Genomic DNA, 20749 nt, shown 5'->3' with positions numbered 1-20749 from the left:
TACTGGAATTTATCGGTTACCTGTAACTTCTGATACATTTTTGGGTGGTTTATCATTTTAACTTTATCAAAGATAACTTTTCAGTTATCTGATTAATTGTTATCAAAGTTAATTTTTTTGGTTATCTGTGTCCACCACTGCAAATTGAGTTCTGTAGTATGACCAGCAGGGGGCCACTGATGTGTTTGCATTAAATTTGGTGTCACCACATCTTATAACATTGATGCCCATGAAAGTTTAAACAATGAAAAAATTTCCAAATTTTTTAAACTACTTTTTTGAAACTGAGTGCTGCAGTATAACCAGCAGGACCTCACTGATGTGGGCAGTGAAGTTGGTGACACCATACCTTATAACATTAATGCTATTGAAAATTTAAACAATAAAAAATTTGGTGACACCACACCTTTTTACAAGGACTTTTTTGTGGTGTCTTTTTTTCATGTTTGCACTTTGTAGACCGTCCCTACGCTTCTGTTTCTCTGCCACCTGCTCGTTCAGGTCAGTGTTATTTTTCCAGCTCAGAGGACGGCTCATATGGAAAAAATAAGGTTGGAGCTCGTTGTCTACCTTCCTGAGGTTAGAAACTAGTGTTTGTTTTTCTACAACTTGTCTCTTAAGTTTTATTGAGCTGTGAAATTTGAAATAGGGCTGGATGCAAAAAATGGGAGAATTTGAAAAAGAAATATAAGGTTAACAGAACTAGATGCAGCTCAAAACATACATATAGGTGCTGGTCATATAATTAGAATATCATGAAAAAGTTGATTTATTTCAGTAATTCATTCAAAAAGTGAAACTTGTATAATGTATACATTCATTCCACAAAGACTGATATATTTCAAGTGTTTATTTATTTTAATTACTAATTAATTAATTACTAATCAATCAATTAATGATTAATAAATTAACAATATTAATTATTACTATTATTAATGATGAATTATTATTAGAATTATTAACATTCATTAATTACTAAGTAATTAATTAATACCATTTATTATTATAAATTATGAATTAATTAAATTAATTATTAATACCACAAAATTCTCAGACATGATTGCGATGCGTCAAAGAAATCTTCTTCTATTTCTTTGCATTTACACAGAAAGGTGAGAAAATAAAAAGAGCAAACAGGCTACTGCAACAAGTTGGGCTTCGGTTGCCATGGTGACAGACAGTGAAAACGGCAGTTTGACACTGGCAGTTCTTTTTCCTCCTAAGGCGGAGGAGTGTCTCAATTCATAGGGCTAGAGGCATACCCCTTCACCTTACTCCTTGTTTTAAAGGGGTAGGCGTAGGGGGAGGGCCAAGGGGAAGGGGAACAAAAGAGAACTGAGATTGTGTCTTATTTCCATCATGGTCCCCAAGACAGCACAGAAAAAAAACAAAAAACAACAAAGATAAAAACAGAAATACTTAAAAATGGCTACAAAGCCATCTATATACACAAATGAATAAAATACAAAATTACTGTCTTCTCTCTCTCTCTCTCTCTCTCTCTCTCTTTCGCTCTCTCTGGTGCATGCTGGGAGTGTGACTGTGTGTGTGAGAGTTGCAGGTCTGAACTGTGACACAGTTCAGGTGAGGTGGCGTTTTTTGTTACTTTTCGGTGTTTTTGTTAATTTTCAGTTTGTTTGTTGGTTGTTTTTTATTCTTTTGACTGGTTTGCGTGTGGTTTTGTGTGGTTTTTGCAGCGGGGTTTGGCGTGGATGGCATCTGGGCACCTGGATCCAGGGGTTGATGGGGTTTGTCCTTTTTGTCCACTTAGGGAAACTGTTCACCATGTTTTTGCACAGTGTCACCGGTTGTCAGGGCTGTTTGGGTTGTTGGGGAGGTGGTTTCGTGGGTTTATTTTTTGTCAAAAATCTCGCGCACCAGCTAGGAAATTGCATGTTTTAATTAACCTGCTTTGTGGACTCACCATGTTGGCCATTTGGAAGACTTGGAAAAACTGTGTTTTAGGTCAGGGGTCAGTGGACCCTGAGTTTATGCTGAAGGGACTCTTGGCAGCCTGGATCAGAGTGGACTTCCAGTTTTATGCTCTTACTGATAACATGGATACTTTCAGAGACACATGGTGCACAAATGACGTTCTCTCGTCTGTGCAAAATGGGAGCTTGGTGCTCCATTTGTGACGGCTGTCAGTGGAGTCCATGTTGGTGGGCACAGACATAAAACAAAACAAAAAAACAGCATGATGGAAGTGATGGAACTTAATTGTTGTGAATAAAGCTGTGTTTTAAAATTCAAATTCTCTCTGTCTCTCTTTCTGTCTCTCTCTCTGTCTCACTCTCCATCTCTGTCTCACTCTCTCTATTTCTCTCTCTCTTTGTCTCTGTCTCACTCTCACTCTCTCTGTCTCTGTCTCTCTTTCTCTGGGTAATGGTCCCCAGTGGTTATGGTCCCAGCATTTCTTATAATCAGTGGTAATGGTCCCAGCATTTCTTCTCACCAGCGGCAGTAGTCCCAGAATGGCTTCTAATCAGTGGTAATGATCCCAGCATTGGTTCTAATCAGGGGTAATGCTCCCAGCATTGGTTCTAATCAGGGACAATGGTCCCAGCATGTCTTATAATCAGAGGTTATGGTCACAGTATTCTTCTAGTCAGAGGTGATGGTCCCAGCATTGGTTTTAATCAGTGGTAATGGTTCCAGCATTTATTATAATCACAGATATTTGTCCCAGCACCTCTTATAATCAGTGGTAATGGTCCCAGCATTTACTCTAATCAGTGGTAATGGACTCAGCATTGGTTCTAAGCAGGTGTAAGGGTCCCAACATTTCTTATAATCAGGTGTTATGGTGGCAGCATTTCTTATAATCAGTGTGAATGGTCCCAGCATTGGTTCTAATCAGGGGTAATAGTCCCAGCATTGGTTCTAATCAGGGGTAATGGTCCCAGCATTTCTTTTCTTTAGGTGCCATAGTCCTAGAATGTCTTCTAATCAGTGGTAATGGTCCCAACATTGGTCTAATCAGGGGTAATAGTCACAGCATTGGTTATAATCAGGGGTAAAGGTCCTAGCATTGGTTCTAGTCAGGGGTAATGGTCCCTGCATTTCTTCTCACCAGCGGCAGTAGTCCCAGAATTTCTTCCAATCAGTGGTAATGGTCCCAGCATTTCTTATAATCAGGGGTAATGTCCTAGCATTGGTTCTAATCAGGTGCAATTGTCCCAGCATTGGTTCTGATCAGGTGTAATGGTACCAGCATTTCTTTTCTTTAGGTGCAATAGTCCCAGAATGACTTCTAATCAGTGGTAATGGTCCCAGCATTGGTTCTAATTAGGGGTAATAGTCCCAGCATTGGTTCTAATCAGGGGTAATGGTCCAAGCATTGATTCTAGTAAGGGGTAATGGTCCCTGCATTTCTTCTCACCAGCGGCAGTGGTCCCAGAATTTCTTCCAATCAATGGTAATGGTCCCAGCAATTCTTATAATCAGTGGTTATGGTCCCAGCATTTCTTATAATCAGTGGTAATGGCCCCAGCATTTCTTATAATCAGTGATAATGGTCCCAGCATTTCTTATAATCAGTGATAATGGTCCCAGCATTTCTTATAATCAGTGGTTATGGTCCCAGCATTTCTTATAATCAGTAGTAATGATCCCAGCATTGGTTCTAATCAGGGGTAATGGTCCCAGTATTGGTTCTAATCAGTGGCAATGGTCCCAGTATGTCTTACAATCACAGGTAATGGTCACAGTATTCTTCTAGTCAGACGTGATGGTTCCAGCATTGGTTTTAATCAGTGGTAATGGTCCCAGCATTTATTATAATCACAGATATTTGTCCCAGTATTTATTATAATCACAGATATTTGTCCCAGCATCTCTTATAATCAGTGGTAATGGTCCCAGCATTTCTTATAATCAGTGGTTATTGTCCCAGCATTTCTTATAATCAGTGGTAATGGTCCCAGCATTTCTTATAATCAGTGATAATGGTCCCAGCATTTCTTGTAATCAGTGGTTATGGTCCCAGCATTTCTTATAATCAGTGGTTATGGTCCCAGCATTTCTTATAATCAGTGGTTATGGTCCCAGCATTTCTTATAATCAGTAGTAATGATCCCAGCTGTTATGTGTCGACGCGGGTTGAGGAGCGGACCTGCGTCAGATGGAACCCAGCGCTAAAAATAACCAGAAAAGCGGTTCCAATAACAAAAACAATGTGTTTATTTCACCCGCTGGTGCATAACAAAGTGTAAAAACAGAAATAGCGTCCTTATGGTGGAGTGAAGGCTGGCACGCTCTCCAGCGCCCAAAAGGATCGAAGCCCGGCGCTCCTGGACCCACTACCACCGCCAAACACCCCCCAGGTGGACACGACAAACCGACTCTCTGCGAAGCATAGAAGAGGTGAGGTAAGTCAGCAGTTATAACTAATATCCTTCAAAAGACACACACTATCAGAAACACATTCAGGTCTGTATTTTAAACTTTATACAAATAAGCAGCTTCTCACAACAGGTGGAGGATCACTCGTCCGCACGCCACAGCAGTGAGAAGCAAGCTGCACAATTCTCATCTCAAATTCAAGTATACTGCGTAATAAATACCAAGTTACTATCAACAATTAGTCAAACACTTAATCACCTTTGATGTGTGCTGACAGCATGTGTCCCTCACCCTTCCTTGCTTCACGGGCTCGATGTGTCAAACCCAGGCGCGGTCCTCAGCGTCTCACAAACGAACATCACAAGGTCGAGTTCCCGGCAGTTCTGCTTGAATCACACATGACTTAAATGCAGAACGCCATCCAATTATCTGCTTCAGCTGAAAGTCTTTAAGGTTGCATGTGAGCACCAGTCACAGGTGCTACACATGATGTTGATGAGGGTGAAGGACTCTTCAGCCAGCACCTTCTCCACAGACAAATCAGTTCTCATGCCACCTGGAGAGCAAAGAAAAGAAAAGAACACCAAAATATCCAGCCACACCCCCAACACACAACAGTACCCCCCCTTTAACGGGAAGCCTCCCGGCGACCGAACAGACCAGGACCGAGAACAGCACCTCCGTCCGGGGTCCTCATCAGGAAGCAGACAGCACCACGCTCCTAAGGTCCACCACAGACAGCAGGACAGGGCACCGCAGCTGGAAGGCCGGCTGGCATCAACAAAAGCCCCAAAACATTCCCCAGTACAATCCAACACACAGAAAAAAAACACAAAACCCACCCAAAACCTCCCCAGGGGACCGTCCCATCAAACCCCGGAAAGAAAAGAAAAACTCCCAAACGCAAAAACCCAACACAGCCCCACAAACACAATACAAACATAAATGCATAAAAGAAAAATAACAAACAACCCCCCCAGAACGACTTGCAGAGCCCAACCCCCCCAGAAGGCCTTTACCGCCAGTTCCAGGAGGAACAGCCAGAACCAGAATCCCACAAAGGTCCCCAGGTATACATGGAGCAAACGGCGCCCCCCAGAGGACAGTACCATCAACCCCAGGAGGTACCCTCCCCACAACCCCGGAACCCCAGACCCGGCCACACTTGGCTAGTTGGCCCCAAGCCAATTCCCCCCCAGAGGACCGTCCCATCAACCCTGGAGGTGGAACCCGGAAGGAAACAGAACAAAATCAAAATTCAACCCCCAGAGGACTACCAAAAACAACCCCGGGGGGATATAAAACGACTGCAAACCCTGTTACCTTCCCCGGCACCCCGAAAGACCCCAGGTCCCTCCCAGAGCCCCTCGGCGGCTCAATTTTGGCGAACGGCTCAAAACAGTAAGCCGGGGAAGGGAACAGGAAAAACTAACCCAGCCCCAACCCCAAAGCGCAGCGGAGAACCGGAAATACGTCCGGTGCCCCAACTCGACCATACCCCAGCCTCTCGGGAGGGGTGGAACTATCGAAATGGCGAACGGCAACAGATCGGCCCACCCCTCCGACTGAGGTATGTCTCCGCTGCACCACACCCCGGCAACACCAATGACGAACGGTACAAAGGCTCACCGAGGCTGGAGTGGAACCGGGCCCTAACCAAACCAAGAAAAATGCCCCTAACACCCCCCCCTAGGTGCAGAGGTCTTCTGAGAACGCTCAGCGTGACCAACCTGCACCACCCCACAACCCACAAGACAAACGGTCTTGGGGCAAGTGAGGTTGGGGTTAGGGATGTAGGGAAATAAAAAACAACAAAATAAAACGACCCAACAACCCAAACAGAAAATACCTAAAAACACATAAAAATTAACAATTAAGTGAGCCCAGACGGGCTTCTAACCGCCTAACATTCACTCCACCAGACATGCCTCTTACTCCCCAAACAAATTATAACCCCTATTTAAGGAAAGCAAAACATTAACCCGTACTAGATTTTTTTTGTGTGTGTGTGTGATTTTGCCTGTCCCAGAACACCTGGAGATACGTCACCATTATTTTTCTTGACGCTTATATGTCGGGGCAATACAGTAATCTCTGCTCGTCCGAGCTGCATGGGCTCGTCAACAGGAGGAGCCTCAGTGGGGCGAAGAAGAGTTGGCCCAGATCTGTGTCGGGGAAAGCCCCGAGACGAAAAAACCCGCTCTGATGGCCACCCTCTCTCGCGTCCACGCTCCTTCATCCGATCATCTAGACGAATCACCAACGATATTAGCTCATCTAAATCGTTTGGCTCGTCACGGACTGCCGGCTCGTCTTTTAATGACTCATTTAACCCATCTACAAACATTCCTCGTAAAGCTGCGGCGTTCCAACCTGACTGAGCAGAAACCAGAGAACATTGCATCAAAAACGAAGCACAAGCTTCGACATCTCCCGCACAAGGCTCCAGACGACAAACAATCGGTTCGGACGCTGAATCTCTGGGTGACGGAGTTATCTGCACCAGTATCGATGGTGTCGCAGCTGGAGCAGCAGGAAGCGGAACGGCTTGCGCTGCAAGCTCCGTAACACGGGCGTCTGTTTGTTTAATTTGGTTTGCGAGATGCTGTAATTGCTCCCATATTTTCTGTCCAAGGCCATAAGAAGATCATTTGTAACCTTCACTAATGCTGTTTCTGTACTATGATGAATTCTAAAACCTGACTGAAACTCTTCAAATAGACCATTCCTCTGCAGATGATCAGTTAGCTGTTTTACAACTACCCTTTCAAGAATTTTTGAGAGAAAAGGAAGGTTGGAGATTGGCCTATAATTAGCTAAGATAGCTGGGTCAAGTGATGGCTTTTTAAGTAATGGTTTAATTACTGCCACCTTAAAAGCCTGTGGTACATAGCCAACTAACAAAGATAGATTGATCATATTTAAGATCGAAGCATTAAATAATGGTAGGGCTTCCTTGAGCAGCCTGGTAGGAATGGGGTCTAATAAACATGTTGATGGTTTGGATGAAGGATTCATGAAGTACAAACTTAACACAGACATTATCGTACAGCAAGTTATTTTCCTAGCACTACTTCTAAATGTCCTTCATATTTTTTGGTCATTGTCAAAGTCTTACTTGTGCTACTGACTTCATGACACACTGCCATCATGCTATGGGCTCTCAGAGACATGAGAACAGATCACAAAGACAGTGACAAACATTAGGCTCAGTGCATTCAGCAACCACTTTACACCTTTCAGTTCACTTCAACACAAAATTTGTTGGTAACAATTGCGAGCATCACTGACATTTGTGTGATTCTAAATAATAATAACCTGAATAGACCAACAACAACTGCAGTGAAAAAGACTTATTATCCAGATGGTGTCAGGCCATGTGGTGATGTGGTTGTTTCCTGGCTGCAGAGTGGTCAAGGACGATGAGGAAACTCAAAGACTTTTGGGATTCAATAAGCTTTAGTTATCGCAGTGTTTGTACTTACGCCGGTAGATCAGTGACCATGAACCAGATACCAAACAGGAAGACCAATGTCCCGATGATGGATGCCGGTAATAGCCAGCCAGTGTAGAAACCTGCAGTCAGAAGTGGTTACCATGACAGTACGCTGACAGAAACAGATTCTGATTTTGGAAAATACAGTAAACATGGCAATGCAACAATGGCTATAGTTAGTATTGAAATTATTATTGTTGACATGTTAGTTTTTAGTTGCTGGGGGAGGAACAGGGATCAGTGCTTGTGGCAGATGTTATTTTGTAGTAGTATTCGTAGTACTGTTGGAATACTTACCCAGCCAGGCAAAATACAGGGCTATTTTCTCTCCAAAGTACTCCCTGATGTGGTCAAGAGGCTGGTAGCGTCTCCAACAGGACCACTGAGCCCAGTAAGCAAACAGGATCTGTCTCAGGCTCAGAGCCTGAGGTGAAGTGAAGGGGGATGGAGGCATGTAGTCACCCTGAAAGCACACACATGCTCAGATGTGGTGTTCAAAGCAGCGTGTGGGTCATGATGTCATCAGGTCAGACTTCTGACCTCATGGAGTGGGTAGGCAGCTGTGAAGACACCTTCACTCAGCATTCTGTCGATTCCCACCTCCCCCTTGTTAACGCAGCCATACGGAGTCCGAGCCAGGATCTCATAGAGCTGGAACACCAGAACACAGAAACACTAGAGAGTAACTGCTGCTGCCAAAAAAAACAGGATGAAGGCCGAAGAATGAGAGCAGGAAAATAAACTGAATTAAGTTAAAAAAAGATAGAACAATACGTAAGTCACACTCACTTGGAGCTGAAGTCTGTTGAAATCTAAAAACTAAAGGAAGATTTTTTTTTAAGTAAAACATGAAATAATTTTGAAAGAACAGACAGATATACAGGTAGAATGAAAAAGAGAAAAAGAAAGGATGGAAAGACAAAGGATGATGGAGGATAACTTGACTCATCCTCCATACACCTCTGTTGGTCACGTGCCTTGACCTTGACTAAGTTATTGTTCGTTCACCTGCCTTACCCTCCATATGTCGCCGTGTGGTCACCTGCTTTCTCCTTATGTACATTGCTGTTTGGTCACATGCTTACCCTCCAGAGATTGCTGTTTGGCCACCTACCTTATCCTTAAATACATTGTTGTTCAGTCACCTGCCTTGTCCTTAAATACATTGTTGTTCGCTCACCTGCCTAACTCTCCATACTTCGCTGTTCAGTCTTCTGCCTTATCCTTAAATACGTCACTGTTGGGCCACCTGCCTCATCCTTAAATATGTTGTTGTTTGTTCACCTGCCTTGTCCTTAAATACAGTGCTGTACAGTCACTTGCCTAACTCACTGTTTGGTCTCCTGCCTTATCCTTAAATACATTGTTGTTCGCTCACCTGCCTAACTCTCCATACTTCGCTGTTCAGTCTTCTGCCTTATCCTTAAATACGTCACTGTTGGGCCACCTGCCTCATCCTTAAATATGTTGTTGTTTGTTCACCTGCCTTGTCCTTAAATACAGTGCTGTACAGTCACTTGCCTAACTCACTGTTTGGTCTCCTGCCTTATCCTTAAATACATTGTTGTTCAGTCACCTGCCTAACTCTGCATTCTTCGCTGTTCGGTCTCCTGCCTTGCCCTCCATATGTCGCCATACGGTCACTTGCCTTATACTTAATTATGTCACTGTTTGGTCACCTGTCTTATCCTTAAATACATCACTGTTTGGTCACCTGCCTTATCCTCAAATACGTCACTGTTTGGTCACCTGTCTTATCCTTAAATACTTTGCTGGGGTGTCACCTGCCTTATCCTCAAATACGTTACTGTTTGGTCACCTGCCTTATCCTCATATATGTCACTGTTCAGACACCTGCCTTGTCCTTTAACACGTTACTGTTTGGTCACCTGTCTTATCTTTAATGGTCAGAAAGGACAGACAATGTCCCCCAAAAAATGGTCAGAAAGGACAGGCAAGATGCCCAGTAAAATGATCAGAAAGCACAGACATGATCCCTCAAATAATGTCAGAAAGAACAGACATGGCCCCACATAAAATGGTCAGAAAGCACAGACATGGTCCCCCAAAAAATGGTCAGAAAGGACTTACATGGTCCCTGATAAAATGGTCAGAAAGAACAGAGACAGCCCCTCAATAAATGGTCAGAAAGGACAGACATGGTACCTCATATAACGGTCAAAAAGCATAGAGACAGTCCCTCATAACATGGTTAGAAAGGACAGTCACTTTCCCACAAAAAATGGTTAGAAAGGACAAACACGGCCCCAAATAAAATGGTCAGAAACGAAAGACACAGCCCACCATAAAACGGTCAGAAAGCACAAACACTGCCCCTCATAAAACGGTCAGAAAGGACAGATATGGTCCCCTAAATATGGTAAGAAAAGACAGACATGGCCCCTCATAAAATGGTCAGAAAGGACAGACATGTTAAAAATGGTAAGAAAGGACAGATACGGCCCCTGATAAAATGGTCAGAAACGAAAGACACAGCCCACCATAAAATGGTCAGAAAGGACAGATATGGTCCCCTAAATATGGTAAGAAAAGACAGACATGGCCCCTCATAAAATGGTCAGAAAGGACAGACATGTTTCCCTTAAAAATGGTAAGAAAGGACAGACACGGCCCTGATAAAATGGTCAGAAAGGACAGACACGGTCCCTCATAAAACAGTCAGAAAGCACAGACACGGTCCCTCAAAAAACTGTCAGAAAAAACAGACACGGTCCCTCATAAAATGGTCAGAAAGGACAGACACAGTCCCACATAAAAGGGTCAGAAAGGACAGACACGGCCCCTCATAAAACAGTCAGAAAGCACAGACACGGTCCCTCAAAAATCTGTCAGAAAAAACAGACACAGTCCCTCAGAAAATGGTCAGAAAAGACATACACCGCCCATCAAAAAATGGTCAGAAAGGTCAGATGCGGCCCCTGATAAAATGGTCAGAAAAGACATACACCGTCCCTCAAAAAATGGTCAGAAAGGTCAGACACGGTCCTTCATAAAACAGTCAGAAAGCACAGACACGGTCCCTCAAAAAACTGTCAGAAAAAACAGATGCGTTCCCCCAAAACATGGTTAGAAAGGACAGACACAGACCCCATAAAACGGCCAGAAAGCACAGACACTGTCCCTCACAAAGCGATCAGAAAGAACAAACACAGTCCCTCATGAAATGGTTAGAAAAGACAGACACGGCCCCTCAAAAAATGGTCAGAAAGAACAGACACGGTCCCCAATAGAAAGGACAGACAAAGTCCCCCATAAAATGGTCAGAAAGGACAGACAGGGTCCCTCATAAAATGGTCAGAAAGGACAGACACGCTCCCCTATAAAATTGTCAGAAAGGACAACCACAGTCCCTCAAAAAATGGTCAGAAAGGCCAGACATGATACCTCATAAAATGGTGAGTAAGAAAAGATGCAGTGCCTGAGAAAATGGTCAGTAAGGACAGACACAGCCCACCATAAAACATTCAGAAAGGACAGACACTGCCCCTCATAAAACGGTCAGGAAGCCCAGACACGCTCCCACATAAAACGGTCAGAAAGGACAGACACTGCCCCCCATAAAATGGTCAGAAAGGACAGACAAGGTCCCTGAAAAACGGTCAGAAAGGACAGACACTACCCCTCATAAAACGGCCAGGAAGCCCAGACATGGTCCCACATAAAAGGGTCAGAAAAGACAGACACGGTCCCTCATAAAACAGTCAGAAAGCACAGACACAGTCCCTCAAAAATCTGTCAGAAAAAACAGACATGGTCCCTCATAAAATGGTCAGAAAAGACATACACCGTCTATCAAAAAATGGTCAGAAAGGTCAGATGCTGCCCCTGATAAAATGGTCAGAAAGGACAGACATGGTCCTACATAAAAGGGTCAGAAAGGTCAGACACGGTCCTTCATAAAACAGTCAGAAAGCACAGACACGGTCCCTCAAAAAACTGTCAGAAAAAAAACAGATGCATTCCCCCAAAACATGGTTAGAAAGGACAGACACAGACCCCATAAAACGGACAGAAAGCACAGACACTGTCCCTCACAAAGCGATCAGAAAGAACAAACACTGTCCCTCATAAAATGGTCAGAAAAGACAGACACGGCCCCCCATAAACAGTCAGAAAGCACAGACATGGTCCCATAATAAAACAGTCAGAAAGGACAGACACAGTCCCTCATAAAATGGTCAGAAAGAACAGACAGGGTCCACCATAGAATGATCAGAAAGGACAGACAACGTCCCCCATAAAATGGGCAGAAACGACAAACAAGGTCCCCAATAAAACAGTCAGAAAGCACAGACACCATCCCTCAAAAAATGGTCAGAAAGAACAGACACGGTCCCCCAAAAAATGGTCATAAAGAACAGACACGGTCCCCCAAAAAATGGTCATAAAGAACAGACACGGTCCCCCATAAAACGGTCAGAAAGGACAGACACAGTCCCTCATAAAATGGTCAAAAAGGTCCAGGGTCCCTCATAAAAGTATCAGAAAGAACAGACATGGTCTCCCATAAAACGGTCAGAAAGGACACACAGTCCCACATAAAGTACTCAAAAAGAACAGACACGGTCCCTCATAAAATGGTCAGAAAGAACAGACACGGTCCCCCATAAAATGATCAGAAAGAACAGACACGGTCCCCCAAAAAATGGTCATAAAGAACAGACACGGTCCCCCATAAAACGGTCAGAAAGGACAGACACAGTCCCTCATAAAATGGTCAAAAAGGTCCAGGGTCCCTCATAAAAGTATCAGAAAGAACAGACATGGTCTCCCATAAACAGTCAGAAAGCACAGACATGGTCCCATAATAAAACAGTCAGAAAGGACAGACACAGTCCCTCATAAAATGGTCAGAAAGAACAGACAGGGTCCACCATAGAATGATCAGAAAGGACAGACAACGTCCCCCATAAAATGGGCAGAAACGACAAACAAGGTCCCCAATAAAACAGTCAGAAAGCACAGACACCATCCCTCAAAAAATGGTCAGAAAGAACAGACACGGTCCCCCAAAAAATGGTCATAAAGAACAGACACGGTCCCCCAAAAAATGGTCATAAAGAACAGACACGGTCCCCCATAAAACGGTCAGAAAGGACAGACACAGTCCCTCATAAAATGGTCAAAAAGGTCCAGGGTCCCTCATAAAAGTATCAGAAAGAACAGACATGGTCTCCCATAAAACGGTCAGAAAGGACACACAGTCCCACATAAAGTACTCAAAAAGAACAGACACGGTCCCTCATAAAATGGTCAGAAAGAACAGACACGGTCCCCCATAAAATGATCAGAAAGAACAGACACGGTCCCCCAAAAAATGGTCATAAAGAACAGACACGGTCCCCCATAAAACGGTCAGAAAGGACAGACACAGTCCCTCATAAAATGGTCAAAAAGGTCCAGGGTCCCTCATAAAAGTATCAGAAAGAACAGACATGGTCTCCCATAAAACGGTCAGAAAGGACACACAGTCCCACATAAAGTACTCAAAAAGAACAGACACGGTCCCTCATAAAATGGTCAGAAAGAACAGACACGGTCTCCCATAAAACAGTCAGAAAGTCAATGTCAAGTTGTCATAACAAGGACATCCCAAACAAATTTAATGTCAAGTTGTCATGACAAAGACATTTTGGAAGCCCAGACACGCTCCCACATAAAACGGTCAGAAAGGACAGACACTGCCCCCCATAAAATGGTCAGAAAGGACAGACACTGCCCCCCATAAAATGGTCAGAAAGGACAGACAAGGTCCCTGAAAAACGGTCAGAAAGGACAGACACTACCCCCCATAAAACGGCCAGGAAGCACACTTTGATTAATGTCAAGTTGGCATAATCCAATCCAATCCAATCCACCTTTATTTGTATTGTACATTTTAAAACCAACAAGGTTACCAAAGTGCTGCACAACAGATAAAATATAAAAAATAAAATGAAGTTAAAATACAATAGATTCAAGACATATAAAAACAAAAAGAAATAAGATGGACATTTTCTGGCAATGTCACTTTGATTAATGTCAATTTGGCATAATAAGGACATTCCAAACAAATTCAATGTCAAGTTGTTATGTCAAAGACATTTTCTGTCAATATCACTTTGATTAATGTCAAGTTGGCATAATCCAATCCAATCCAATCCACCTTTATTTGTATTGCACATTTTAAAACCAACAAGGTTACCAAAGTGCTGCACAACAGATAAAATATAAAAAATAAAATGAAGTTAAAATACAATAGATTCAAGACATATAAAAACAAAAATAAATAATATGCCCATTTTCTGGCAATGTCACTTTGATTAATGTCAAGTTGTCATAATAAGGACATCCCAATCAAACTTAATGTCAAGTTGTCATAATAAGGACATCCCAATCAAACTTAATGTCAAGTTGTCATAATAAGGACATCCCAATCAAACTTAATGTCAAGTTGTCATAATAAGGACATCCCAATCAAACTTAAAGTCAAGTTGTCATAATAAGGACATCCCAATCAAACTTAATGTCAAGTTGTCATAATAAGGACATCCCAAACAAATTTAATGTCAAGTTGTCATAATAAGGACATCCCAAACAAATTTAATGTCAAGTTGTCATGGCAATGACATTTTCTGGTAATGTCACTTTGATTAATGTCAGGTTCTCACAATAAGGACATCCCAAACAAATTTAATGTCAAGTTGTCATAATAAGGACATCCCAAACAAATTTAATGTTAAGTTGTCATAATAAGGACATCCCAAACAAATTTAATGTCAAGTTGTCATAATAAGGACATCCCAAACAAATTTAATGTCAAGTTGTCATGGCAATGACATTTTCTGGTAATGTCACTTTGATTAATGTCAGGTTCTCACAATAAGGACATCCCAAACAAATTTAATGTCAAGTTGTCATAATAAGGACATCCCAAACAAATTTAATGTTAAGTTGTCATAATAAGGACATCCCAAACAAATTTAATGTCAAGTTGTCATAATAAGGACATGCCAAACAAATTTAATGTTAAGTTGTCATAATAAGGACATCCCAAACAAATTTAATGTCAAGTTGTCATAATAAGGACATGCCAAACAAATTTAATGTCAAGTTGTCATAATAAGGACATCCCAAACAAATTTAATGTCAAGTTGTCATGACAAAGACATTTTCTGGTAATGTCACTTTGATTAATGTCAAGTTGTCATAATAAGGACATGCCAAACAAATTTAATGTCAAGTTGTCATAATAAGGACATCCCAAACAAATTTAATGTCAAGTTGTCATAATAAGGACACCCCAAACAAATTTAATGTCAAGTTGTCATGGCAATGACATTTTCTGGTAATGTCACTTTGATTAATGTCAGGTTCTCACAATAAGGACATCCCAAACAAATTTAATGTCAAGTTGTCATAATAAGGACATCCCAAACAAATTTAATGTCAAGTTGTCATAATAAGGACATCCCAAACAAATTTAATGTCAAGTTGTCATAATAAAGACATGCCAAACAAATTTAATGTCAAGTTGTCATAATAAGGACATCCCAAACAAATTTAATGTCAAGTTGTCATAATAAGGACATCCCAAACAAATTTAATGTCAGGTTCTCACAATAAGGACATCCCAAACAAAGTTAATGTCAAGTTGTCATGGCAATGACATTTTCTGGTAATGTCACTTTGATTAATGTCAGATTCTCACAATAAGGACATCCCAAACAAATTTAATGTCAAGTTGTCATAATAAGGACATCCCAAACAAATTTAATGTCAAGTTGTCATAATAAGGACATGCCAAACAAATTTAATGTCAAGTTGTCATAATAAGGACATCCCAAACAAATTTAATGTCAAGTTGTCATAATAAGGACATCCCAAACAAATTTAATGTCAAGTTGTCATAATAAGGACATCCCAAACAAATTTAATGTCAAGTTGTCATAATAAGGACATCCCAAACAAATTTAATGTTAAGTTGTCATGTCAAAGACATTTTCTGGCAGTGTCACTTTGATTAATGTCAAGTTGTCATAATAAGGACATCCCAAACAAATTTAATGTCAAGTTGTCATGTCAAAGACATTTTCTGGCAGTGTCACTTTGATTAATGTCAAGTTGTCATAATAAGGACATCCCAAACAAATTTAATGTTAAGTTGTCATAATAAGGACATCCCAAACAAATTTAATGTTAAGTTGTCATAATAAGGACATGCCAAACAAATTTAATGTCAAGTTGTCATAATAAGGACATCCCAAACAAATTTAATGTCAAGTTGTCATAATAAGGACATCCCAAACAAATTTAATGTCAGGTTCTCACAATAAGGACATCCCAAACAAATTTAATGTCAAGTTGTCATGGCAATGACATTTTCTGGTAATGTCACTTTGATTAATGTCAGGTTCTCACAATAAGGACATCCCAAACAAATTTAATGTCAAGTTGTCATAATAAGGACATCCCAAACAAATTTAATGTCAAGTTGTCATAATAAGGACATGCCAAACAAATTTAATGTCAAGTTGTCATAATAAGGACATGCCAAACAAATTTAATGTCAAGTTGTCATAATAAGGACATCCCAAACAAATTTAATGTCAAGTTGTCATGACAAAGACATTTTCTGGTAATGCCACTTTGATTAATGTCAAGTTGTCATAATAAGGACATGCCAAACAAATTTAATGTCAAGTTGTCATAATAAGGACATCCCAAACAAATTTAATGTCAAGTTGTCATAATAAGGACACCCCAAACAAATTTAATGTCAAGTTGTCATGGCAATGACATTTTCTGGTAATGTCACTTTGATTAATGTCAGGTTCTCACAATAAGGACATCCCAAACAAATTTAATGTCAAGTTGTCATAATAAGGACATCCCAAACAAATTTAATGTCAAGTTGTCATAATAAGGACATCCCAAACAAATTTAATGTCAAGTTGTCATAATAAAGACATGCCAAACAAATTTAATGTCAAGTTGTCATAATAAGGACATCCCAAACAAATTTAATGTCAAGTTGTCATAATAAGGACATCCCAAACAAATTTAATGTCAGGTTCTCACAATAAGGACATCCCAAACAAATTTAATGTCAAGTTGTCATGGCAATGACATTTTCTGGTAATGTCACTTTGATTAATGTCAGATTCTCACAATAAGGACATCCCAAACAAATTTAATGTCAAGTTGTCATAATAAGGACATCCCAAACAAATTTAATGTCAAGTTGTCATAATAAGGACATCCCAAACAAATTTAATGTCAAGTTGTCATAATAAGGACATGCCAAACAAATTTAATGTCAAGTTGTCATAATAAGGACATCCCAAACAAATTTAATGTCAAGTTGTCATAATAAGGACATCCCAAACAAATTTAATGTCAAGTTGTCATAATAAGGACATGCCAAACAAATTTAATGTCAAGTTGTCATAATAAGGACATCCCAAACAAATTTAATGTTAAGTTGTCATGTCAAAGACATTTTCTGGCAGTGTCACTTTGATTAATGTCAAGTTGTCATAATAAGGACATCCCAAACAAATTTAATGTCAAGTTGTCATGTCAAAGACATTTTCTGGCAGTGTCACTTTGATTAATGTCAAGTTGTCATAATAAGGACATCCCAAACAAATTTAATGTTAAGTTGTCATAATAAGGACATCCCAAACAAATTTAATGTCAAGTTGTCATAATAAGGACATCCCAAACAAATTTAATGTCAAGTTGTCATAATAAGGACATCCCAAACAAATTTAATGTCAAGTTGTCATAATAAGGACATCCCAAACAAATGTAATGTCAAGTTGTCATAATAAGGACATCCCAAACAAATTTAATGTCAAGTTGTCATAATAAGGACATGCCAAACAAATTTAATGTCAAGTTGTCATAATAAGGACATCCCAAACAAATTTAATGTTAAGTTGTCATAATAAGGACATCCCAAACAAATTTAATGTCAAGTTGTCATGGCAATGACATTTTCTGGTAATGTCACTTTGATTAATGTCAGGTTCTCACAATAAGGACATCCCAAACAAATTTAATGTCAAGTTGTCATAATAAGGACATCCCAAACAAATTTAATGTTAAGTTGTCATAATAAGGACATCCCAAACAAATTTAATGTCAAGTTGTCATAATAAGGACATGCCAAACAAATTTAATGTTAAGTTGTCATAATAAGGACATCCCAAACAAATTTAATGTCAAGTTGTCATAATAAGGACATGCCAAACAAATTTAATGTCAAGTTGTCATAATAAGGACATCCCAAACAAATTTAATGTCAAGTTGTCATAATAAGGACACCCCAAACAAATTTAATGTCAAGTTGTCATGGCAATGACATTTTCTGGTAATGTCACTTTGATTAATGTCAGGTTCTCACAATAAGGACATCCCAAACAAATTTAATGTCAAGTTGTCATAATAAGGACATCCCAAACAAATTTAATGTCAAGTTGTCATAATAAGGACATCCCAAACAAATTTAATGTCAAGTTGTCATAATAAAGACATGCCAAACAAATTTAATGTCAAGTTGTCATAATAAGGACATCCCAAACAAATTTAATGTCAAGTTGTCATAATAAGGACATCCCAAACAAATTTAATGTCAGGTTCTCACAATAAGGACATCCCAAACAAAGTTAATGTCAAGTTGTCATGGCAATGACATTTTCTGGTAATGTCACTTTGATTAATGTCAGATTCTCACAATAAGGACATCCCAAACAAATTTAATGTCAAGTTGTCATAATAAGGACATCCCAAACAAATTTAATGTCAAGTTGTCATAATAAGGACATGCCAAACAAATTTAATGTCAAGTTGTCATAATAAGGACATCCCAAACAAATTTAATGTCAAGTTGTCATAATAAGGACATCCCAAACAAATGTAATGTCAAGTTGTCATAATAAGGACATCCCAAACAAATGTAATGTCAAGTTGTCATAATAAGGACATCCCAAACAAATTTAATGTCAAGTTGTCATAATAAAGACATGCCAAACAAATTTAATGTCAAGTTGTCATAATAAGGACATCCCAAACAAATTTAATGTCAAGTTGTCATAATAAGGACATCCCAAACAAATTTAATGTCAGGTTCTCACAATAAGGACATCCCAAACAAATTTAATGTCAAGTTGTCATGGCAATGACATTTTCTGGTAATGTCACTTTGATTAATGTCAGATTCTCACAATAAGGACATCCCAAACAAATTTAATGTCAAGTTGTCATAATAAGGACATCCCAAACAAATTTAATGTCAAGTTGTCATAATAAGGACATCCCAAACAAATTTAATGTCAAGTTGTCATAATAAGGACATGCCAAACAAATTTAATGTCAAGTTGTCATAATAAGGACATCCCAAACAAATTTAATGTCAAGTTGTCATAATAAGGACATCCCAAACAAATTTAATGTCAAGTTGTCATAATAAGGACATGCCAAACAAATTTAATGTCAAGTTGTCATAATAAGGACATCCCAAACAAATTTAATGTTAAGTTGTCATGTCAAAGACATTTTCTGGCAGTGTCACTTTGATTAATGTCAAGTTGTCATAATAAGGACATCCCAAACAAATTTAATGTCAAGTTGTCATGTCAAAGACATTTTCTGGCAGTGTCACTTTGATTAATGTCAAGTTGTCATAATAAGGACATCCCAAACAAATTTAATGTTAAGTTGTCATAATAAGGACATCCCAAACAAATTTAATGTCAAGTTGTCATAATAAGGACATCCCAAACAAATTTAATGTCAAGTTGTCATAATAAGGACATCCCAAACAAATGTAATGTCAAGTTGTCATAATAAGGACATCCCAAACAAATTTAATGTCAAGTTGTCATAATAAGGACATCCCAAACAAATTTAATGTCAAGTTGTCATAATAAGGACATCCCAAACAAATTTAATGTTAAGTTGTCATAATAAGGACATCCCAAACAAATTTAATGTCAAGTTGTCATGGCAATGACATTTTCTGGTAATGTCACTTTGATTAATGTCAGGTTCTCACAATAAGGACATCCCAAACAAATTTAATGTCAAGTTGTCATAATAAGGACATCCCAAACAAATTTAATGTTAAGTTGTCATAATAAGGACATCCCAAACAAATTTAATGTCAAGTTGTCATAATAAGGACATGCCAAACAAATTTAATGTTAAGTTGTCATAATAAGGACATCCCAAACAAATTTAATGTCAAGTTGTCATAATAAGGACATGCCAAACAAATTTAATGTCAAGTTGTCATAATAAGGACATCCCAAACAAATTTAATGTCAAGTTGTCATAATAAGGACATCCCAAACAAATTTAATGTCAAGTTGTCATGGCAATGACATTTTCTGTAATGTCACTTTGATTAATGTCAGGTTCTCACAATAAGGACATCCCAAACAAATTTAATGTCAAGTTGTCATAATAAGGACATCCCAAACAAATTTAATGTCAAGTTGTCATAATAAGGACATCCCAAACAAATTTAATGTCAAGTTGTCATAATAAAGACATGCCAAACAAATTTAATGTCAAGTTGTCATAATAAGGACATCCCAAACAAATTTAATGTCAAGTTGTCATAATAAGGACATCCCAAACAAATTTAATGTCAGGTTCTCACAATAAGGACATCCCAAACAAAGTTAATGTCAAGTTGTCATGGCAATGACATTTTCTGTAATGTCACTTTGATTAATGTCAGATTCTCACAATAAGGACATCCCAAACAAATTTAATGTCAAGTTGTCATAATAAGGACATCCCAAACAAATTTAATGTCAAGTTGTCATAATAAGGACATGCCAAACAATTTAATGTCAAGTTGTCATAATAAGGACATCCCAAACAAATTTAATGTCA

At 39.5% G+C, this 20749-nt stretch overlaps 1 protein-coding gene across 1 annotated transcript in view; it reads right to left on the bottom strand.

Annotated features, from left to right (window-relative positions):
• Window positions 1–20749, bottom strand: part of ano7 (anoctamin 7) — a 255141-nt gene that overhangs the window by 129033 nt on the left and 105359 nt on the right. Inside the window, exons 8-10 of the mRNA XM_034168698.1 lie at window positions 8381–8491; window positions 8138–8303; window positions 7830–7920 (exon numbers count right to left, since the gene is read on the bottom strand). Coding sequence (XP_034024589.1) covers window positions 7830–7920; window positions 8138–8303; window positions 8381–8491 — 368 coding nt within the window. The remainder of the gene's footprint in view (window positions 1–7829; window positions 7921–8137; window positions 8304–8380; window positions 8492–20749) is intronic.

This window comes from Thalassophryne amazonica, chromosome 4, assembly GCF_902500255.1.
Source record: "Thalassophryne amazonica chromosome 4, fThaAma1.1, whole genome shotgun sequence".
NCBI lineage: Eukaryota > Metazoa > Chordata > Actinopteri > Batrachoidiformes > Batrachoididae > Thalassophryne > Thalassophryne amazonica.
This window is presented reverse-complemented; position numbering and strand designations above follow the sequence as displayed.